This window comes from Eretmochelys imbricata, chromosome 1, assembly GCF_965152235.1.
Source record: "Eretmochelys imbricata isolate rEreImb1 chromosome 1, rEreImb1.hap1, whole genome shotgun sequence".
Classification (NCBI taxonomy): Eukaryota; Metazoa; Chordata; order Testudines; family Cheloniidae; genus Eretmochelys; species Eretmochelys imbricata.
The window spans coordinates 69,241,729-69,266,726 of record NC_135572.1 but is presented as its reverse complement, the minus strand read 5'-3'; the positions used below and the strand labels follow the sequence as shown (position 1 = coordinate 69,266,726).

At 39.1% G+C, this 24,998-nt stretch overlaps 1 protein-coding gene across 1 annotated transcript in view; it reads left to right on the top strand.

Annotated features, from left to right (window-relative positions):
- The window catches only part of DIAPH3 (diaphanous related formin 3), a 531,747-nt gene that overhangs the window by 404,767 nt on the left and 101,982 nt on the right, over window positions 1–24,998 (top strand). Inside the window, exons 26-27 of the mRNA XM_077806852.1 lie at window positions 6,300–6,395; window positions 6,876–6,935. Coding sequence (XP_077662978.1) covers window positions 6,300–6,395; window positions 6,876–6,935 — 156 coding nt within the window. The remainder of the gene's footprint in view (window positions 1–6,299; window positions 6,396–6,875; window positions 6,936–24,998) is intronic.

The window sequence follows — 24,998 nt, the reverse complement described above, 5'->3', positions numbered from 1 at the left end:
CTTAGCTCTCCTACAGAACTTGGCTGTGGCCTGGTCTACGCCATGAAATTAAAGCAGGATAACTATGTTGCTCAGTGGTGTGAAAGATTCAGATCCCTAAATGACATAGTTAAACAAACCTAACCCCAGTGTAGACAGCCTTAGGGAGGTGGAGTACTTATGCTGATGGGAGAATCCCTGCTATTGGCATAGGTAGTGTCTTTACTGAAGTGCTGCAGCGTTTTAAGTGTCGAGAAGCCCTTATACTGGAGAGGTATTAATGGGATACTTCACTGTGAACGTTCTCTTGAAATAAATGTTAAACTACTTATGCTAAACAATCTGTTCCATCTTGTATTTAGGCTTTGTCTACACTGCACTTTCATAATTAATACCTTTGTTGCTCAGGAGTATGAAAAAACACATCCCTGAACCACAAAAGTTTTAACGATGAAAAGTGCCGCTGTCCTGGCAATGAAGCTACCACCCCTCTTTCGGGGTGGCTTTATTTTGTCGCTGGGAGAGCTCTCTCCCAGCAACAAAGAGTGTATATACTGCGCACCTTACAACAGCGTGACTGCAGCGGCACAGCACATTGTAAGGTGTGCAGTGTAAACATAGACTTAGTTGTAAGGCTCTCGGCACCTTTTCCAGACTTGAAGAAGAGCTTTGTGTAGTTGGAAAGCATGTCTTTCCACCAGCAGAAGTTGGTCCAATAAAAGATATTACATTGCCTACCTTGTCTCCTACAGAACTATAAATCTGCGTAATGTGTCTGCACTCCCGGTGCTATATTTTTTTTTACCAGTGTCAGAAATTTAGATTTGGGAACTGAACTTCTGTTTAAATAGCTGCCAACTGTACTTCCACCTCAACTTCACTACTATGTTTGTAGTAGATACTAAATCATCAGTCTATTTGACAACAGAGGTTTAACTCATTATGGCACCAGTGTAGTACATTTATTTTCTGTGTAAGACAGTTAAATTTATTGCCACCGTAATATAAATTACCAACACAGTAAAATTTTTCTACCTTCTGGAATTTTATAGTTTTGGTTCCAAAACTTATTTTTCACCAACTTTAAAATTAAAAGCTCAGGAATTCTTGTATAAACAATTCTATTGAAGGCCAGGGAAATTCAGACTTGATAAAAATATAAATGTAGTTAAATATTCGGAAGTGCTATATATGAATCCTAAAACCTCATCCAAATATGAGAACTAAATAAATAAATAAGGTTATAAATGTTAAATGAGTTAAAATGTTAACTTTGTAATTCTGAGGATGGTTTCTGAGAGTCCCGATATTTCTTCAGTAAGAGTGCCATGGCCAGATATGGTGGGTCTGCTTGGGTTCCCTTGTTTGTGTATCTTACGAAAGATATAGAAGGTCCCTTTGGTGGGTTCATAGGGGATGTGTTTGTAGAGTTTCTCTTGGAGTTGTTTGGGAAAGGATTTGATGATATCCTTAAGTTCCTGGGTAAATTGTGATGTGGGAGGTCTTTGAGTTCTTTAGAGTAGGTGGTGTTAGAAAGTTCTCAGTTGGCCTTATTAGCATAATCATCTGGGTTGAGGTTTGATCCTGTCAGTTAATTACAGTATAACAAAGAGCTTTGTCTAATTGCCATGTCATCAGTTAGATCCCAATGGAAACTGACAGTCTAACTCCCTGGTCTCAGATAAAGTTCTTAACTGCACAGCTGGATTAGGCAATGCTGACAGCACATGTGTTAAATTATTCCTGAATTGCTGCCCTGCAGTTTGACTAGCATTTCTTCAAAAAGATTTGCAGGATTTTGAAGATAGCAGGATATAGACACAACACCTTAAAGAGGAAAAATATTTCTATATAGGGTCACACTGTTAGATACTATTTGTTTGGTAAAGTGAACTTCTATCATCCTTAATGAAAAGGAGTACTTGTGGCACCTTAGAGACTAACAAATTATTTGTTAGTCTCTAAGGTGCCACAAGTCCTCCTTTTCTTTTTGCGAATACAGACTAACACAGCTGCTACTCTGAAACCTATCATCCTTAATGTGACTCAACGTTGTTTTAACTGTTTCTTTGTGGAAAGGTGGGAAAGCATTTTTTTAAAGTGAAAAGTCGTATCTCTGTCCACAAGTAATCTTATAACAACATAGTACTTTCCTGTTCAAACACATATTCAAAATGATATATGTGATAACAATATGCCAGTGCATTAAAACTGTTTAGCTGAATCATTTTATATCTTGAATCACTGATATTTGAGTAGTCATTGGTTAATCCTAAATCTGATAATTTCAGGTCAGCAGTTTACATACATGATCTGAAGTTATGAGTGTAGGAAGCGTTATGTTGTAATATAGGATTTATGACAATCATGTTCTTCTATTCCTGCTGATGGAGAACTAATATTTCTAGTATATTTCTGTTTAAGATTTTTAATGCCCTTATTTTAAACATATTTACTTTGTATCTCTCCTGCCAAATTTGGTTGCATAAAAGTAGGTCCTTAAATCTGTATTTAGGCACCTACATGCTAATTTACTTGCCTACATTCACGTGTAGGCATTTAAATCTGCACTTACAATAGCTGCTAAAATAGAAATGTGGTTTCTAATTACAGACACAGAAATTTGAACATTTAGCTCTTACTCTGTGTTTTGGATGGAGAAAATTAACTGTCGGTAATTTGTGTGTAATGATTATTAACCTAGTTTTGTGACTATATCCATACGAAAGGAAAAATTACTAGAAAAGTTGAGTTTTAAAAACATGTACACAATAGGTTTCGTTTGCTAATAATCTGAAGCCTTGATCTGTAGCCTAATTTGTAAATACAATATATTGCATGCAAGTGTGAAAAATGGATAGTACCCTCAAATGGCATTAATAATTACACTTCAAAAGGTTATTTTTCCTGTTAATTGAATAGGAATAATATAATTATTTAAAGTCTCTATTCTGTATTTGTATTTATATAGTGTAGTACATTATGCTGCGGTTCATCTTTTTTGAAAACTGCTCTTTAATTCTTCCTGAAATAACTATCAAGTCTGTAGAGGTCTTGAAAAGGTAAATGGGCCGGGGGAGGGGGGTGTGTGAGAGAGAGATCATAAAAGACAAGGACAGAAGCTACATTGAAATGAGCCTGAAAGCAACAGTTCCTGTCTCTGCCAGGCCCCTGATCAAGGTGGACAGGCAGAATGGGCTTTTCTCTGTCTGTGCATGATGTTAGAAAGGGGTGGGGGCTTTGTTAGACTATGCAGAATTCTGAGATGAATAAGGAAGTTTTTGGGTTGCATAAACTTATTCATTTTTTCCCCCTCAAAACTGAGCCCACAACTATTCCTCAGTAACTAGTGATGGTACAAATTTCAGGGTATGCTTTTTTGTTCAGCCCCTTTTGAATTACTAGTATGCACAACATTTACAGATTTTACTAATGACAAAGACTTTTTTTCCCCTTCTTTGTAACTCAAATAACTGAAAGGTTGTGCCTCAAGTTTTCCAAGAGCTTCACCTTTCTCTTGATATCAAGCATGTATTTCAGTCACAAAAGTGAGTATCTAAGAAAATCACATGAAATTAGTCAGGTGGAGTCTGAATATAAGAAAAGGCAGAAGGTAGAATATAGTGTAGCAAGAAGATTTTCTTTGTCACGAATTTGGGATTGCCATGTTAATTATAATGGGCCTAACCACTAGTGGGTTATGCAAGTCATCCTAAATGCATGTCAAGAAAACCTATATACCACTCCTCACCATCGTTTATATATGCCACATACAGGAATACTATTTTTTAAATGTTTTAGCTAGTCTTATAAATATTTGTTACTTCTCTCTTCATATCCCTCTTCCTGTAAAGATAGGATCCCTTATTACCTGTGAGCCTTGCAAATGAAGAAGAAAATTATAACTAATAAAGCTATAGAAATAGCTAAATAACTTCCCCACAAATAATAATAATTCCACAATTTTAAGGATCAGTATCTTAGGTCTGTAACAAGTGCTATACTGTAAGGAAGAGATGGAAATCTTCGTTTCTAGCCCTAAACAGACATGTAGTACTGGATATTAAGCCTACCGCAGCTGAATAGTGCCTGTCCTGTCCTTCAGACCAATGTAACTTTGGAGGGAATGTCCATATGTGGGAAAAAGGGAAACTAATCTGTCACAGCTATTTGAAGTTATAAGTAGTCTTACAAAAGATTTCTTAATGCACAAAATGCAGGTGAAAGGCCCAGTAGTGCAAAATAAATGCAATTAATTGCGTAGCTGCAGAAATTAAGTTATTAATCTGATTGATCTTTGGCCCCCATATTAATATTACATGTATTGTGGTACCACAGAGAATTTTTAAGTGACAAGAATATTTGTGAAGGAATTGATTTACATTTGAAATGGGTTTGCTTGAAGCAGTGACTGTTTTACCTAGCTGTAAGGCTGGAAAACTAACATTTTATATCTCCTATTTTTATTTTTAAATGTATTATTTTTTTAAATTAGAGAAGTAGTGACTGTACCTCTATATCAGGAAAGGTTATATTTAGGAAGTTATTTTTGTTTGTTTTCGAGGATTTTTTTGGGGGGGATAGAGGGGATATTAAAGTTTGGGCTAGGTTAGAATCCAGGATGCCAGACATCATGATGATGATGCCTAGCTTTTAGATAGCATTTTTCATATTTATATCTCAGCTCACCAACTCATGTGTCCTCCTTAGTTCTTAGGCTTCTCTCTTCTGTTTTGCTGGAATGCAATCCCAAACAACTTATCTCTTGGAACCAGACATTTTTGTTCATGCCCTTCAAACTGAGTGGAGATAACAGAATTCAGTGGCTAGACATTGGATCTAGGCATGTTCATATTAGAAGTCAGGTGCATATTTTTATCAGTTTGGTTAATTATCCTTTGGAACAATTTAGCAAAGATTGTGGTGGATTCTCCATCACTGACAATTTTTAAATCAAGAGTGGATGTTTTTCTAATAGATATGCTCTAGGAATTATTTTGGGGAAGTTCTATGGTCTGTGTTATACAGAAGGTCAGATTAGATGGTGGTCCATATGAATATAGGAATAAAAGATCTGGCCCATTTTTTGGTTTGAGGAATGGCGCGGTTTCTTATAGCTTCCATCTTAGATGGCTTGAGTGATATTCCTATTTCCAGCCTGGTGTCCCAAGTAAGATATCTCTGCCATTTCTCTACTTTGTGCTTCTCCATTTTCACTGCTAATCCAGCCTTCTGAATTTGGTGAAATATTGCCTTCACACGGGCAAGATGTGCCTCTCATATTTGAATGTCTATGGCAGTATCATCTAGATATTCCAGGGCAAACTCACTCATTCCTAGAGGTTTCCAAGTAAAGTGGAGGTTGGTGCAGATGGCTTTCAGTCATTAATCTGAAAGCTCTATAGACCAGTTGGTTTACTCTGATGTTGTAAACTTGACGCTGAAGGTCAAAATTGCTCTAATCATGAATTTATTTGATAACGTAAGCAAGTTTATTCATGGTACTGTTGGTATAAATGCATGTACACAAATCATGAGTAACCTCATTTATGGTAACATTTATACTTATGGGACCGTGTTTTTGTGTCTAATACGATAAGTAGAAATACTCTAAATTTGGTAAATTATTTAATATGTACCACAGTTTTTTAAGCGAGAGCGCGAAGCTGGTTTCTGTACATTATCTATGAACATGTTCATTATAGTCCATGTTAACTCTAGTCCAGTGTTATTCTGTTGGCTTCATGTAGAGAAATGATTTTCGCTTGATTTTATAGAACAGTGACTCAAATTATCGTTTTTGTCTAATGTGATGAATGTTTTTGGGGAGACAGGCTCTCAAAAGTCTACAGAGAAGTACAATTTTTTGCTATCAGTTCAGACAACAGAATTTTAATAACAAATGTGTCCTAAACAACTTTTTGATTTTAGGCGAGGAGCTGATTCTCTAAAAGTAACCACTTTCTGCAAGTGAAATGTGTGATTCACAATGGGTTGTGGTTTCATACAGGGTTCAGAGATGCACACGTAAATAGAACCATATTCCATTTGAAGGTAGTATTGAATCTCACTATAGAAAGCAGTTGTGTGAAGTGAATCAAATAAAGTTTGGTCCACTTTACTGAACAGCAGTACAAACGTTAATGAAACTGATTTCATTATGAGAGCTGATTTATGGGCAAGTTAAAGGCTTGTCTATGTTTGAAATTGCTAATTTTAGTAATGGCACAAGGCTTTTTTTTTTCCACTCTCATGTATGCTTTGACATTGCTGTGGTAACCCTGAGGGTCTGATGGAATTCCCTCCATCTCTTTTCACAGAGGGTGATGAGACAGGAGTGATGGATAGCCTGCTGGAGGCCTTGCAGTCAGGTGCTGCTTTCCGAGACCGGAGAAAACGGACACCAAGGCCTAAAGGTGAATATTATACCTGTTCATGTTACTTTCTAAGGAATTATGGCATAGAAAGACATTTTTGCTTAAAAAATGTATCATGAGTGCAGTGTGCTGCAGGCTGGAATTCCTTGGAGTCCCAGCAGCATGCATAATCCTCTTCTTGCAATGACAAATTTCACAGAGATGCTCATTCCAGTTGGCTGATGTCAGTACCAGTTTGCAAATCAATGTACTGAACTTAACATAGCCTGATTGTTATGACAAGACTCTTCTACAGAAACATATGCACCATATCTCTTTTGGGTTTATAGTAGCATAATTAAATGGGAAGAAAAAGTCATAACATTCTCCACTGAGTCAGATATTTTACTGGTATTTAACACTGCTTTGCTCCCAGAAATATTTAACCTGAAGGGGAAAAAATCTACCTGGCAATATGGTTACACCTCTGAAAGTTAATGGATGATTGTATTATGTTTCTTTTGTTCTTCGCTTTTACAGATATACTGCAAAATCTCAGCCCAACCAATCAGAGGCCTGTTCTGAAAGCTTGTAACCATGGTAATAAACCATATTCATAAATGGCATGTTCTTCTTATCTCAGCTTAGCCTGTTGATCTGTGTTTTCTGAAGACTGCTGTGATAGTCCTGGTTTTCTATATCATTTAGATATAAATGTATTAGAAATAAAGTATTGGGACCTAGTTGTTAAAGGATTACCTGCCTCTCATATGTTGCATCCCTAAACTATCTTTTCAGGGTACTTTGCTGACCTAGTCTAGCCTTTGATGGTTTTGTTTATTTTAATTTTAGTTTTGTTTTCAGATGTAGCATTTAAATAACCCGAGAAACTGTTAGTTTCCGCCCCGTGCCTCCCATGGATTATGAGCTGTGTTATAGAAGTGGACTCTAGGGGCACATATTTTAACCACTGCAAAATATTGATAATGTTGAATTAGAGATTCATTGGTATTTACTCCATTTCTTTTCATTTGGCATTTTTCTTGATAAATAGAACTGCAGCTGGAGTTGCAAAGGATCAGCAGGGAGTATCATACAGTACTGTGTATTAATCTGGTAACATAAGTGGTGTGTGTTGTGTTAGCATGATGAGAGCAATTAACAAACCATTTAACGGAAGACCTTATGATCGAATACTGTTCCTAATTTTGGCCCTGGTCCTATAACCACTTAAATTCCATACATGAGTAGTCTCATTGAACTTAGCGGACTACTCACATGCATAAAGTTAAGATCAGGATCAGGGCCTTTGTTTCTAATGTGTGACTATATGTTGGATAACCTACAAAATAATGTTATGTTAGCTGTGTTATTAAGGATGAGAAGGCCAGACTCTCCTGTATTCAGTTACTGAAAACTAGTCCTCTCAAAATGAAGTTTGCATACTTAGTATCCATCTGGAAGTAAATTTTTCAACAAAATTTGTCAAAAATTGCCTTGACCACTTTTGAGTTGGTGAAATGTTTGTCACTTTTTGGCGAACAAATAGTTAAAAAAAATATTGCTAATGGAGATGCCATTTGTGCTTATGAGGGACTAATTACTCTGCCTGATTTGTTCGTTAAATATTTTTGGTTTTCTTAAATAGTTGTAACAGAAAAGGATATAGTGAATGCAAAATATAAATATTGTTTATAGCATTGTTGAAGTAACATGCTGAGAATCAATTACAAAATTGCTACAGTTCACCATACTTTTATTTGAATTGTAATTTGTATATATCTGTGTCCAGTAGTGGATATGTTCAATATTGCTATTTTTATCAGCCAGTTCTGAAGACTCTGTCAAAGAACATAGTATCATTTCCCAATCGGCAGGGTTTTTAAAAACATGAGTTGTTTTTTGTTTTGTTTTTTAAACATGGAAGCTTTAAATTCTGCAGAATTTTAGTCTGACATAGAAGTCTGATGAGTACATCCAAGGAAGTAGGATGTAGCCCATGACTGAGTTTGATACTAGGATTTAATATTTTGGCGGAAGAGAACACTTGATACTCAGTCTTTAATCTTCAGTTTTATGTTTCTCCTGTAGCCACTTTCGCACTTGAGATCTTGAAAGAAATTCTGATTTTTGTTATTTTTAAAATCAAGTCATCTTAGTTTTTCTGTTATCAGTTTAGGATTAGGAAAACAAAAATATGAGCCCACTTTGAAGCATTGCCTGTTGCAGTAGCAAGCAACACATTTCAGGCTTGTTGACTTCCCTCTCAGTGTGCACTCAATAGTTCTGTATCTGAGCTGAACATCGCCACCAAGTGTACTGCACATTCTGCTGAATCACTCATTTCAATCCTGTTTGGTTATGATAACTTTTTCTTTTAACCACTAACTGTTACCAGAAAGAATGTATCAAAATTTCCAGGCAGATGTGTGCCTGATGTCCTGCTAAAATCAGAGCTCATTTCCCTAACTACAGCTGATGAAGCAGTTATTCTGACCAAACATTTTAATAAAAATATAAAGGTTCACTTTTTTTTTTCCCCATGTAGAATCTCAAATTGAACATCAGAGCTTTTTTTTCTATTTTTGTTTCTGTTTTAGTTATTCTTTAGGAAGTTGAAGTGCCATAGGCCTTTCGGTACCATCTTACCTTTTTTTATAGTCTAGAACCTCTACCTGTGGTAGAGGGATCATGTGCCAGTAATTCTAAACTGAAATCAAATGTACCAGCAGCTTCTTGATCTTGCATTAATTTAGCATTTGCCCTGGATACAGCCTTGAAATTTGAATAGAAGTCAAGGATTATATCACTGTCCTGTAAAAGCCAGTGGCTTATTTTGAGCTTAAAACAAGGGGGAACCTATTAAGTGTTAGTGCTGCAATATAGCACTTTGCTTGTTTGTCCCCGCAAATGAGGATTAACAGATTAGCCCATCATGAATGTGCTATGTAAATATGCATTTCAGGGACATACCTAGACTGAGCTCCCTTTAAACACAGTGCAGGCAAAAAGAATTATGAATATAGCTTTGGAAATTCACCCGCCCATTCATTCATACATGGCAAGTAGGAATATTTATTGGCTAAGTATCATCAACTTTGGTATAATCTGAGTTTTCTTATATATTCCTTTTGTATTTGTGATTGCTTATTTAGACAGTTATCTTACCAGAGTATAAAACCTCAGGGAGGTCTTCCTAAATCTGCAGGCAACTTCAGTGTCAATATTAGCTCAGCCAAAAACAGCATCCACTGCTAAGGTATATAGTTCCCCAGAGGGGTGGGGGAGAAGAAGGCGGGTGTGCCTGGTCCTCCACTTCTGTGGCAGGGGTCACTGGAGATGGGTCAGTCCCAACCACTCCAGCAGTCTCTTTTTTCAAGCCCTTTATCTGATGAGGGGGGGTTATTCAGATCTCCTATATAATAAACCTCTGCTCAGATGGTAGGCAGGTGCCCACCACAGTTGCTTGAGCTGCCTCCCTCCTCTTCAGACCACTGCTTCCTTTTTTGGGGTGCCCTGGATGTGTGCTGGGAGGGTTCCCTTCTACAGTCTCAGGAGAGAACTCTGTGGGACTCGAATAAATTGATTCACTGGAGGACAGTGAGTGGGCTGCCAAGTATTAATGGATTGACTTTGGTACATGGCAGAGTGAGGGGCATCATTAAATAAATCCTCGAGTAACATATCACAAAGATTTAAAAAAAAAAAGTTTAGCAAAACATACTAATATCTATTTTGAAAGCTTCTTTCTTTTGATGCTGTGGACCTGCAGTTGCTTTCTTCTCAGTCTGTTTTACTTCTTTAACCCTGCTCCCTCTCTTGGTGGAAAGTAACTATAGTTCCAAAACAGTTTTCCTTAGTTCACTGGAGCAAAATCCTCAGATGTCAGATTTCCCCTTGTAGTTTTAAATTGGTTCCCAGCCAATGGGAGCTGAAGAGCCAGTGCTTGGGGTGGGGCGGAGGCAGCGTGCAGAGGACAGGTTGCCATTTGCAGGGATCTGCCCGCACCTGGCACCCCGCTCCTGCGCCCCAACCCCACAAACTTTCCTGCACTCTGAACCCCTCGTGGCTGTTCCTCTGCCAAGGAGCAGCAGGGACATGTCGCTGCTTCCGGGGAGTCACACGGAGCCAGGTAGGGAGCCTGCCAGCCCTGAGCCAACCAGACTATAAACCAGCCTTTCACTGAAGATCAGAAATGCCGGTTTATAGAGCTTTCCGGTTGGTAAAGTTCCGGATAACACAGCTTTTACTGTACTATCCTTTTCGTTTTTAGCAGCTGTCGGTGGGTTTATTACTGTACACAGCTAGCTAATAACTATCCAGAATAATTAAACAGAACGAAAAATTATATACATTCTGAAATTCTTAGGTGCAATAAGTTTGGACACAACTTCATTTTTTTCTAGAAAAGTCTGTAAGCCTTCTGTGCAGTCATATGACTCTAAATAATAAAACTCATTTGGAAAAATACACATTTTTTCTTTTTCATAGGTAATCCAAACCTATCATTTATTGTTTCAGCACAGGTGTCTAGTTCCACAAATAAACTTCCCCCTTTCCCTCTGTAACAAGGATCTGTCATCTAGATAGCATAAAACTCCATAATATTTGGAATATATTAGGTCTGAAAGATAGTTCTTCCAGATGAGGAGCTGTCCTTTAAAGGTTCTCAGGTTCTGCAGCAAGATACTTTGCTCTTCCTGTCTGCTTCCTCTGCAATCCCTATGGTACTGTCCATTGGAAAGGCTGGGCTTCTCAAGAATCGATCATAAGGTGTCATTGATCATTTTAGTTCCAGAAACCTAATCTCATAAAGGAAGCACTGTAGCACATAATGCCCTACGGCTGACATTTCAGACCCATTTTTTTCCTCCAATCTATTCTGTTCTTTCACTGATTTGATTGTCTTCTACCAAAGTGGCGCACACTTGTTTTCACTTCCAAATCTGGCCCATTTTTATGGTCATAATTAGTGATGATTTTATGTGTATGCTGCTTGCAGTGTCTCTCTCAATTTAGATTTTTGTTTCCTGGCTCTGTTATTGCAGTGGTCTGAAACATGTTCCTATGAAGAGAAGCTTATTCTGGGAGTGTAATAGCACCTTAAGCCTCTAAAACCTTTTCACTAGATTTTTGTCATGACATTGTCCTAAAGTCATGGGGGAGGTTCTATCCACTACACTTCAATACTGCTTTTTTTTTTTTTTTTTTTTTTTTGCATTTTATTCATTAGTAACTGCATTAGTTATAAATTCACATCAATCTATGTAAATATTTAAGCTCACTCTAACATAAATCTTTAGCTACAGCAAATACAACATGCTATACATACTTCTCCCATAATTTACTTTGAGGACTTTATGCAACAGATGTCATTGTGCATCCAAAAGTATGTAAGATTTCTATTCAGCTGCAACTAGCATCCAGGGGAGAAGCTGCCAGAGCAGCTGAGTCCTGAAACATCTTCAAGGAACGGTTGTGGGGAGCAGACCAGAAGAGCCTACTGGAAGTTTAGAAATAGAAGAAAAATATCCATTATTTATTATAATTCCCTGAAGTAATATAGGCACTTCACAGTACAAATAAAATGACAGTCAGGAGGCCCACCATTTGTCTTAAAGGTAGAGTAAATATTTGATGAGGGTTTTAGCACATCAGTTTCCAACCTTATAAATAGTTTTGAGATCAGTTTGAGGAATGATCAGAGATTTGTATCAATTCCCTTTCTATCTGAGCCTTTGCTGATCTCTAGTATCTAAGCAAGTAGAGAGAGGAACAGGTTCAATTGTGCCAGGGCGCCCCTTCTGCATTCAGTAAGGCATTTCTTTTTCTAATTTACATCCATGACAGAAAAAAAAATTGGCACTCACTAGGCTCTCATCGGTGATCAAGTTTGTGCAGGGTAGGACCATGTAAAGTAGCTGGTGCCTAAGGCTGATCTGAATAGAAAGTCACCAGTCTAAAATGTAAGGAAAAGCAGATTTTCTTAAATGGAGATTAATTTGTGATATACTTAAGTTTCAGACTACTGTAAATGGGAAAAGTAATACTAAAATGTAAGGGAAGCTGCAGGTTGGCTGATCTTAAAGTGATTGTAGTGCCTGAAATAAATGTCTCTCTCTTGACAACTAATCTGAATAGATACCAGCATAGGTTACACCTCTCATGTGTAAAAATAGGTACAGCTCTCATTTCTGTGTTGAAATGGCTCTCCCTTTGCATGAAAGATTTACTTAACTATTATTACTGCTTTCCAGTGAATCAGTAAAAAGTTGACTCGTGTATGCATCATATTTAGTCCAAAGTATTTTAAACCCCAGTAATTAAATAAAATCCTTGTCCAAGGATGTCATTCTCATCCTAATTAAATAAATGAAAACCTTTTTTTTTAGACACTTGATTTTTGTGAGTTCTTATCTGTAGTAGAACTGTCACTTGAGGGTCAAATTAATGCTTTTATTACCAGATCTGTAACAGCAATGATAGGCTCAGGTCAAGCTTTTTTCTTGAGACCTCCAGTGCAGATACTGAGAACATATTATTTAATTTTAACATTACTGTTTGTTTTCTGTCATGTATAAGAGGCTCCATCCTGCAGCACTGTCATTTAACTGAAAGTCCAGCTTTACTTTCACTTCATTTTGCCTTGATCTTTAGTGTATGTCCTTTATTCTAATATCTTTCATATAATTGTGTGTGGGGACAATATACATTCAGGCTATTCACACACAAGCACGACCATATTGGTCAGACTAAAGGTCCATCTAGCCCAGTATCTTGTCTTCTGACAGTGGCCAATTCCAAGTGCTTCAGAAGGAATGAACAGAACAAGTAATCCTCAAGTGATCCATCCCCTGCCACCCATTCCCAGTTTCTGGCAACAGAGGCTACAGACCCCTGAAACCCGTGAAGGCAGCTGCCAGAACTGGTATCTCCCCTTCCTATTTTGAGTTAATTAATCCAGTGCAAAAGATGCAATCTGCACTTGGGCCTGGCAGAAATTCTCTAAAAACTCCTCTGAACCCATGAGAAAGAAAGGTCAGTAAGGATCCTATCTTTTAAGATCTTATTCCAGAGGCTTTTTGTCTGGCCAAAAGAATTGAGGAAGTGTAGGCTCTGATTTGTAAGGAGAAATTTTATAAGATTTCTGCAAGATGGGTCGTTCTCAGTTGTGCCACTTTTGAGACCAAACAGCACACATTCCATTTATTTGAGCTAAGCAGTAGTTATGCTCAACCTGTGCGCTAACCAAAAGAATCCCAGCAATCCAGACTACACTGATTAGATGTCAAAAGTTCTTTGGCTCTGCCTGGAAAGAACAGCAGAGTTCAGAGATGTTCTTTGTTCCATAAGGAATTCAGCAATGACCCTACAAGTCAACTTCGAGTGAATGGAAAAAAGATCAACCCAAGGATACCTTTTTTATTAATGATGTTGTTTTGTTTAGAACTGACACCGCTGTTGGGACTGTACAAGATACAAATAATCCCTGCCCTGAGAATTTATAGCCTAAAATAGATGCAAAAAAGATGACATAGTTGGATATTAAGAGGAGGGTCTTAACTTTGGGGCAGGGAGATGAGATAATGTTATAATGGGGTGGAGAAGGAATTCAATATGGGATTTTAATGAGTCTGTGGATGTCATGGATGAAGTGAACCTTCTAGCATAATTTTGAATGAGGAGTTAGGAAGAAGGGTCAGATACCTTCCAGCCCTTTCAACCAGGGCAGTAACTTAGACCTGGATAATGAATGCAAAGGCATCCTTTCTTAGAAATCTGTAAGGCTGTCACATGAGGTTTAGTACACAATTCTGCCAAATACTGCAGAATGGATGTGCAGGCTTCAGCTGAGACAGAAGGATACTTTAGATGGTTGTAAAATGCTATCAGCACCCTTATACATCAACACTGTTTTGGGCCTGTTATAGACAGATGGAGGAACAATAAGTCTTGTTAACTTCTTTGTGTTTTGTGTATCCAGAACCTTTCTAATCAAGCTTAGCACAGGCTATTTTTTTAAAGAGCGAGATAGAGCTATAACTTTACAAAAGATCACTGGATCGTTCCAGGTTGTCTAGGTAACTTTACAGATTACCTGTTTGACTGTTCTTGTTGTATGTTCACTGCTGTTGAAGTGTCATCTGAAGATTCAGAGATGGAAAACCCCTTAGATACTTAAGGATGTTTGGATGTAAGCACTTCCTCTCAGCGCAAACTTAGAAGAAATGTACCTATATATCTAGTTTGGCATAGAATATCTAGAAGAAAAAGCAAATATTTCTAAGAGTAACTAGTGATTTTGGGTGGCCAACTGGATACATCCTTATATGGGCCTGAATTTTTAATAAACAGCTGAGCGCTCATCCTTTGAAAATTAGGCCTTTTTAAGATCTGTCAAGTTGAAAGCCCCAAATCACTACTCATTTCTGAAAAATCTTGCCAATATGAATAGGTACTTGGTTCATGTGAGCTCCTTTTTCAAGGGGAGCAAGGACATTTTCTGCTTGGTAAAAAGAAATGTGAAAAGGAGGTGACATTTGGTAACAGTGATCCAGTATACTCCGTAATTACAGCAAATGTCATTTTATGTACTGTGGTAATCTAGGTAACTAGACTTCCAAAAGCTACTGTATAAAGTTATATATTCAAAGGCATTGCTCTCAATATGCATCAGTGGACAATTTTAAATCAGCTAAGGAAGTTTTAAATTACTTACAGTTTATCCTTATTCATCTTTTCATTGTTTAACCATGCAGAACTTTTCACTCTAAGAAAATTATGGAGTTGATCTGGTGCAGCAGAGAGGTACTGTCACTTGTAAGGGTACCTATTAAGTATTTGCCATGCTTGTTAAACAAAGTTTCTGGATTTTGACAAAAATTTACTAGACATTTTTCAGATGTTGCTCATTTACATCCAGGTTAAAGTTATCTAAATCAGAGACTTCTTTTAAATATCTAAATACAATGAGACAAATGGAATTGAATGGCTTTACATATTAACTTTCTTCTTTTTTTAAATCTGTTTAGACATTTGTAAAATACTGTAGTGTTCACCTTTTTTAAAAGGTAGTTTAACATGTACGAGATACTTCAATAGCTAAGGTAATAGCTCCATCAATTGACACACATGGGAAATGGTTCGTATTTAATTAAAGATGGGTCTAGGCCAAAACTCCAAATCAAACCATCTTCAAATGTTGAAAAAAGCTTAGATCCATATGCAGACTCTGTGAGTCAGGTCCTCTGTATTTAGGACAATACTGTATACGTGGTGTGCTGGAGGATGTAAAGCCAGCAAAGGAAAAGACAAATTAATCATGGATGAGTCTGAGCGTTCTTTTCTTCATCCCTCTTCACCATATTAGTGAACTCAGTCCCTTAATAGTTTACTTTCTTTTCTTCATTATTTGTTTGAGAATTTCCAAATACAGTGCTAATATAATATAACTTTTAGTCATAGTAGCTGTTGCAATTTAAAAGTAAAGCTTGGAAAAGTCTCTGGAATTATACTGCCCCTGGATTCTTTTCATTATCAGGGACCCATCCAGACACATTGATACTAAGACAAATGACACATTAAATATAATTAGAAAAATATACTTCATCGCACTATGAAAGATATCATAGCCCCACTGCATCTGACTGCTTTCTCCCTGTCCTACTGGATCTTTCCAAGTCAAAGGCAGGGGCACCCTAGAGACTAGCCCAAACTGTTTTTTCCCTTCTTGGGTAGAAGCACCTGGAAGCTTTCTCCCCAGCTCCTAGGAGTCCCCAGGTGAATATCATAAACATTAAATTTGTGTAGTCCAGCCACTGATTCAAATGAAGATCAGGTCCTTCTCTGCATATTGGACTAGATGACTTCCTGAGGTCTCTTCCAACCCTAATCTTCTATGCTTCTATGATCTTATTAAATAAACTACCAAACCTGATTCACACTTGAAGACCTTAAATCTTTTAATATCCGACACATACTCCAGAAGAGAGAGCCACCCAACTACAAGACCACCTTGGCCAACATGCCAGCTCCTGCCCTGACTGAGAAGATTGGCAAATTAAGCATACGGGTAAAAAATTAAAACACATAGTGCAAATCCCAATCTAAATTCATCTTCCAGCAGCACAGGATTCTTCTGAAGGCAGCCATGCTTTTTCCCAACCATTCATCGTAATGGTAGAAAGATTCAGTGTCCCCTTCAACTTATCTCTAAGCCTCAATTATCACATAATGCCTGTGATAAAAGAAACAATTTTAGTAAACTCTTGCCCTTTCTTCTCCATGAGATTCTGGCCCCAGTGGTCCATTGCTTCATCACTACACTATAGTAACTCCTCACTTAAAGTTGTCCCAGTTAACGTTGTTTCGTTGTTACGTTGCTGATCAATTAAAGAACATCCTCGTTTAAAGTTGCGCAATGCTCCCTTATAATGTTGTTTGGCAGTCACCTGCTTTGTCCACTGCTTGCAGAAAGAGAAGCCTGTTGGAGCTAGCTGGTGGGGGCTTAGAACCAGGGTGGGCCGGCAGCCCCCGTATCAGCTCCCCTAAGTTCCCTGTGCAGCAGCCGCCCAGCAGGCTATCAATTGCCGGGCAGTTCAGCTGTCACTCCCGCCACTGCCGTGTGCTGCTCCTGCCCTCTGTCTTGGAGCTGCTCCTGGGAGCCTCCTGCTTGCTGTGCAAGGCGGGGGAAGAGGGGTGCTAATGTCAGGGTGTCCCCCGCTCTTGTGCCCCCTGCTTCTTTACCCCATCTCCACAGAGAAGGGGGGACACAACAGGGCTCAGTAGGAGGGAGCTTGCTGGCAGCAGCTGCTGTTTCAACTTGCTGATCTACTTAAAAAGGCAAGAGTGCGGTCAGCGTACTTAAAGGGGCAATGCACGCCTCTCTCACACACATATGGTGTTTGTCTCGGTCTCTCTCTGCCATGCTGTCTCTCCTCCCTCCATTCATGCTGCCTTGTAGAGTGTGAGGCTACATTAACAACAATGTGTTAACCCTTGAGGGCTCAGCCGAGTGCTAGTTCATCATTTAGCAGTAAGGCATTCCCTGGGAAATATCCCATCCTCTGACTTCACCACCTCAACCAAGCTTCACAATCATCTTTTCTGTGTACAGTATTAAATTGTTTGTTCAAAACTTATACTGTGTGTGTGTGTGTGTACTGTGTGTGTGTGTATATGTATACACACACACACACATACCTCTACCCCAATATAAAGTGACCCGATATAACACGAATTCGGATATAACGCGGTAAAGCAGCGCTCTAGCGGGGTGGGGCTGCACGCTCCGGTGGATCAAAGTAAGCTCGATATCTCACGGTTTCACCTATAACACGGTAAGATTGTTTTGACTCCCGTGGACAGTGTTATATCGGGGTAGAGGTGTATATTTAAAAATATAGTCTGGTGAAAAAAAAGTTCCTGGAACCTAACTGCCCCTATTTACATTAATTCTTATGGGGAAATTGGATTCGCTTAACATCATTTCGCTTAAAGTAGCATTTTTCGGGAACATAACTACAATGTTAAGTGAGGAATTACTGGTTTACTTTAATTCATTGTTTCTGACACTGCAAGATTGTGCAATGCAGAAGCTACAAACCTATACATAATATGGCTGCCCACCTTATCAGGAAGCGTTGAAGTAGGTACATGACACCTGTGCTCTGATACCTGTGACAAAGTTCCTCCTCTACCTTGGTGTGTCTTGTGCTTACTGGCGGATTTGCTCACCTTGGAGCTTCACGGCAGCCCTCAGTTTGGCCGTTTTCGTGAACCCACAGTCCAGGTCAACTCCTCCTGTGTCTGACCAGGAGTTGGGAGGTTTGGGGGAACCCGGGCCCACCCTCTACTCCGGGTTCCAGCCCAGGGCCCTGTGGAATGCAACTGTCTAGAGTGCCTCCTGGAACAGCTGTGCGACAGCTACAACTCCCTGGGCTACTTCCCCATGGTCTCCTCCCAACCCCTTCTTTATTCTCACCATAGGACCTTCCTCCTGGTGTCTAATAATGCTTGTACTCCTCAGTCCTCCAACAGTACGCGTTCTCACTCTCAGCTCCTAGTGCCTCTTGCTCCCAGCTCCTCACACACGCACCACAAACTGAAGTGAGCTCCTTTTTAAACCCAGGTGCCCTGATTAGCCTGCCTTAATTGATTCTAGCAGCTTCTTGATTGTTCTAATCATCCTGTCTGTCTTAATTGTCTCCAGAAGGTTCCTGATTGTTCTGGAACCTTCCCTGTTACCTTACCCAGGGAAAAGGGACCTACTTAACCTGGGCCTAATATATCTGCCTTCTGTTACTCTCCTGTAGCCATCTGGCCCGACACTGTCACATGCCTTTACTGGCTCTGTCTTTTTTTGCTTTCAGTTCAAACCCTTGGTCTTGATCTTTTAAGCCATCAAAGGGACATCAACTACATTAGCAATTGCATCTTCTTTCGTGGCTCGTCAAGTCCACCTTGTAGGATGATGGATTTTACAGCATCCAGGATGAAAAGCGAGAGGTAAATCATTCTTAGGACTTGTTTACATGGTGCCTTAGTCTGTACCAGAGGAGTGTAAATTCTAGGGCACACTAGCATGTCAGATATTATTAGCCAGTGATGACCCTGCTGATATGCACTAAAATTCCATAGTGTGCATTTATGTAGTCCCGTTTCAAATAGTACTACATAAATGCACACTACGGAATTTTAGTGCGCACCAATGGGAGCCATATGGCCAATTAATGCATGCCATGTAGTGTGCACTAGAATTTACACTCCTTTGGTTCAGACTAAGGCACCATACAGGCAAGACCTCAGCAGAGAATAAGAGGCATTTATAAACAACAAGAAAGAACAGGCATGTAATATTTTGAGGCTAAAGATGTACAATATAGATGTACAATTTGTGTAATTTGCAGGCTGCTTTGTTTGCATATACAAGTAAATTTCAGATTGTAATGCCACAAATTGTTGTAGTAATGGGAATTAAAGGTCCCCAATAAAATGTACATTTTTATATATATATTTTTTCCCAAATGCCCAGGTGAAAAACGGCCAGATTTTCAATAAAAGTTTTCAAGGCTAAGTAGATTAAATAGCCAGAACAATTATGAAATAACTTTCATTTTACCTTCTTTTTAAAACTGAGCTTTATTTAAAAGATCAGGAAGAGTTTGAGCTACACTGAATTAGGAGAGGAGATTAATCATCATTGCAATCATCATCATTAAGGCAAATCTCAGAGGGAAAATAGCCTTCTTGCAGACCAAGTGCCACCTAGATCGATCTCTCGGTAGGGTCTTAACACAGTTTGTCTGGATGTTCAGTCTTTGTTCATCACTGGTGATCTTATTGTGCAACTGAATATTTTGGTGACCATTTGATTGTCATCCATGTAATGTCTTTCCTTGGTAAATTCCTTATGCATGGCATACCAGATCCATGTGCTCTAATAGAAAGTCACATCACCCCTCTCCTCCTAAACAACAGCAACTGCCTCTGCAGGAGTATGCGAGGGAGGAAGATGATGAGCCATATCGAGCAGTACCAACAGCCATATCATCTTCCTCATCCAATGAGGTAATTCACCATTCCCACCTGTCTACCACAGCTGACATCAAGAACTATTGCAGAGGGGAGTGGCAGAACTTCATATTTCATTAGAAGAAGTTCAAGATAGGCAATACAAGCTCTTGGATATCCTGCACCCCACTGGACCCAGTTGGGTTGTTCTCCTGATGAATGAAGCCATTATGGAGCCAGCTAGAGTGTTATGGCATACACCAGTAACTTGTACCTCTATCCTAAAAGAATGAACAAATGTTACTTTGTGCTTGCAAAAGGAACAAAATTCTTTTTCACCCACCCTTCCCCCAACTCCACAGCAGTACAAACAGCATGGAAAGATCCAGGCGGCAACATCCTAAAAATAACCTTGTAGATAAGGGAGCTAAATGCCTGGACCTTCTGGGGAGGAGGGTATTTACATCCACCAGTTTCCAGTTCAGAATCTCTAACTATGAGTGCCTGTTAGCCAAATATGATTTTACGAACTACCTGAATTTCTTGGACTTCAAAGATAAAATCCTCATGGAGAACAAGGCGCAATTCCAAGACCTTATTGAGGAAGCTAGGCTCGTGGCTAAACCTCACTGCAGGCTGTATTGGATGCAGCCAATAGAAGGTGCAGACGTCAACATATGAATCCCCATCCACCTGGATAACAGCCTCCCAACCTCATCCACTGGCTAAAGTTTACTTTTGACAGTATGCTCAAGAGTTGCTACCTAACTATGATGACATACCCACCTGTTTCCAAAGTCCGCTTTGGTGGCAGCCTAGCATACTTTGACTATAACTGGAAGGCTATAGCATCAGACAAATGTGTACTAGAGAGCATCCACTTTGGAAACACCATCAAGTTGCTTTCTCTACCTCCTCCAAAAATCCCTTCCTGGCCTCTCTTCAGGGACCACTCTCACAAGAAGATCCTCCAACAATATTGGACTCATTCCTCAAACAACACCTCAGCATCAAGGGAAAGAGTTCATTTCCAGCTATTTTATAGTTCCCAAGAGAAAGGGATGATGGAAGTCCATTCGTGACCTACGTTGACTAAATATTTGTATTCACAAGTTAAAATTCTGCATGATTACAATGGCATCAATAATTCTCTCCTTGGAAAAAGACACACAGTTTGCAACTCTCTTCATGAAAGATGTTTACTTTCATATGGACATTCAGCGATCCCACAGAAGGTTCCTGATGTTTCTGAGAGGAACAATACCAGATCAGAATTCTCCCATTTGGGCTGGCAAGAGCACCCAGGGTCTTCACAAAGGTCTTCTCAGTGATGGCAGCACAGATCAGATGAAACAGCTACACCATCTTCCTGTGCAAAATATAGTAGATGAAATGGTGTTAAATATGAATATCCCTGAGGTAAGGAGACTCTCTAGGCACCCTCACCAAGTTTTAACAAGCTACCTGTCTCCGTTTACAAGAACTCAGAAAGTAGTAATAATGGCTGATGCATACTGTACATTACAAATAGTAGTCAGTCTGCACAGATTCTTTGTAACTATTTCATACCTGTAGTAGATAACATGACAAGTTTTTACTAATAAGAGAGAGAAGATAAATAGCTGGCAGTGTGTTAGTGATTTAGAAAATGTTTTACAATCTATTTCCATATTGATGGTTACCTCTTTGGGGAAGGGAGTGTTTGTTATATACGTGCACAGTGCCTAGAAAAATGATGCCCCAGTCCCTAACTGAGACCTCTCAGTAGTGCCTCAATACTTGTAATTAACAATAATAATAAAAATGACTGTGTATGGCTGCAACAAGACAACATGGAGATACATAGTGAAAATTATTTTCATAACTGGAAAGCCTAGACTGTAGTTAATTTTATTTAAACAAACAAACAAACAAAAACCTTTTGACTGTGGACAGTATAGGAAAATGTGTAGAAAAATGCTCCATCCAACTGAATACAAAAATCTTCAAAAGCATCTCCTAGTATAAACACAATCTATCACTTCTATGAAAACATTTAGTAGATTAACTCTTGCCTAATTTTATGGCATATAACTAAGCCTCTTGGTTTTCAGATTAAACCGATTTTTACCAAAAAAAATCCTGGGTTTTGCAAAAAATAGTATTTTTGTTTCTGATTTTCAGCCTACTTTTGTATCATTCAAATATATAAAAAATAACTTGTTTTGATTAGGAAAATTCAATACATTGTATGAGATATATGTACTATAATAATACATTAGTCTGTGTGTATATGCAAAGCTACCGGTTGAAGTAAGGTTATGTATTAGTCTAGAAGATACACACATAAACGAACAGGTATGCACACAAGTTCTGAAGTACGTGCACATCTGAACATATTGATGAATCTCATGCCTACCATGTACACATTTCAAGCTGTTAGCAGATAACAGTTGAAAGATTTGACACACTAAAATAGGACGAAAACAAAAGTCTGTATCAATACATTTCAGAACACAAGGAAGTATTAGAAAGTATAAAAAAAAACAGGAGAAAAGAATTAAATTGAGTGTATGTGCTGCAAATGGTGCAGCATCAAAGTTGACACTTGGGTGTACTGGATTAAAGAATATTTGGAGAGAGAACCACAATTAAGACTAAAACAAGAAGACAAAAACAGAAACAAGCAAACATTGGAATCAGCATTTTCCCAGGCATGGCAGAAAGAGAGATCAACACATTGTAGTAAGTAAATTTGTACGTCCCCTCTGTTTTTCAGGGCAGACGTTAGGCCTTGCTGATGGTCCTTTGTGGGACTTTGTATGAAATTTCTGTTCAGCTGCAAAATGCTTGCCAAATTCAATCAATCTGACGAGAATAAAGTTGTTCTGACCAACAAAATTAAAGAGAGGTTGGCTGGAAAAATAATTCATTCTTTGATTTTTGATGAATCATCAGATGTTCTCAACCACCCCATCTGGGTGATTTTGTTTTCATTTTTTGATTTTGTTGTGGAGAAGCTGGCACTCATTTTGGCAGATTTGGAGTTTGTAAAGACTGCAAACAATCAAACAGTTTCTGTTTGTGTCAGTAAAACTTTAAATGAATAAGTATTTACCTGGAAGGATGTGGCAACAGTGAATTCTGACTCAGCTTCTTACTGCGCAAAGTTCACATGAGGTAAAACTGAATGAAAAACCTGAATTGCTTCGTTCATCTTGCCAAGCTCACCTGCTGCATGTTGCGGTCTCTCACGCAACAGGTCATAGAATCATAGAATCTCAGGGTTGGAAGGGACCTCAGGAGGTCATCTAGTCCAACCCCCTGCTCAAAGCAGGACCAATCCCCAATTAAATCATCCCAGCCAGGGCTTTGTCAAGCCTGACCTTAAAAACTTCTAAGGAAGGAGATTCTACCACCTCCCTAGGTAATGCATTCCAGTGTTTCACCACCCTCCTAGTGAAAAAGTTTTTCCTAATATCCAACCTAAACCTCCCCCAATGCAACTTGAGACCATTACTCCTTGTTCTGTCCTCTTCTACCACTGAGAATAGTCTAGAACCATCCTCTCTGGAACCACCTCTCAGGTAGTTGAAAGCAGCTATCAAATCCCCCCTCATTCTTCTCTTCTGCAGACTAAACAATCCCAGTTCCCCCAGCCTCTCCTCATAAGTCATGTGTTCCAGACCCCTAATCATTTTTGTTGCCCTTCGCTGGACTCTCTCCAATTTTTCCACATTCTTCTTGTAGTGTGGGGCCCAAAACTGGACACAGTACTCCAGATGAGGCCTCACCAATGTCGAATAGAGGGGAACGATCACGTTCCTCGATCTACTCGCTATGCCCCTACTTATGCATCCCTTCTTGGCAACAAGGGCACACTGCTGACTCATATCCAGCTTCTCGTCCACTGTCACCCCAAGGTCCTTTTCCGCAGAACTGCTGCCTAGCCATTCGGTCCCTAGTCTGTAGCTGTGCATTGGGTTCTTCCGTCCTAAGTGCAGGATCCTGCACTTATCCTTATTGAACCTCATCAGATTTCTTTTGGCCCAATCCTCCAATTTGTCTAGGTCCCTCTGTATCCTATCCCTGCCCTCCAGCGTATCTACCACTCCTCCCAGTTTAGTATCATCCGCAAATTTGCTGAGAGTGCAATCCACACCATCCTCCAGATCATTTATGAAGATATTGAACAAATACCTGACCCCTGGGGCACTCCACTTGACACCGGCTGCCAACTAGACATGGAGCCATTGATCACTACCCGTTGAGCCCGATAATCTAGCCAACTTTCTACCCACCTTATAGTGCATTCATCCAGCCCATACTTCTTTAACTTGCTGACAAGAATACTGTGGGAGACCATGTCAAAAGCTTTGCTAAAGTCAAGAAACAATACATCCACTGCTTTCCCTTCATCCACAGAACCAGTAATCTCATCATAGAAGGCGATTAGATTAGTAAGGCATGACCTTCCCTTGGTGAATCCATGCTGACTGTTCCTGATCACTTTCCTCTCATGTAAGTGCTTCAGGATTGATTCCTTGAGGACCTGCTCAAATGTGTTCTCAAATGGCTGATTTTTAAAAGTTGGTAATAGATGCTGGTGCAGTTTTCAAGCATTCCGGTAAAACAAAAAACCTCTTCTGTGATGTTTGTGAGGAGATCACATTTGAATTCAGCATAACAGTTCCGTTTGTACTGAAAAGATGGTTTAATCAGTGTTTGGCTGCACAGTGTGTTCAGAAGCTATGAAGAGTTCAACAGTGAAAAAGCTGAAATCTCAAGCAGCTACGCAAGAAATTAGGCAAAGCCTTCATACGAAACTCAAATTCCTGATTGAAACACTTCAACCACTACATGAAGCACAGAAGAAATAGGAATCCAATTCTTTAACAGACAGCACGTTTTCTAATACAGAGGTGTATGACATTCCGTTTAACAGTATCTCTACAGAACTTTCTTGCAAAAGCACACCTGGAGAGATACCAGAAAAAACAAATCTTTTCATGTCTATGTTGCCAGTCACTGAGCAGGACAACCTCGCAAAAGCTTTCAAAAGTTTTTCCGAAGAGCTGTCAAAGAAGTGGGAAGCTACTGTCACTCGCAATATATCCCCTGAAGCTTTTCACAGTGAATCATCATTCTGAAAAGTCATTGTGCTGTTTGGCC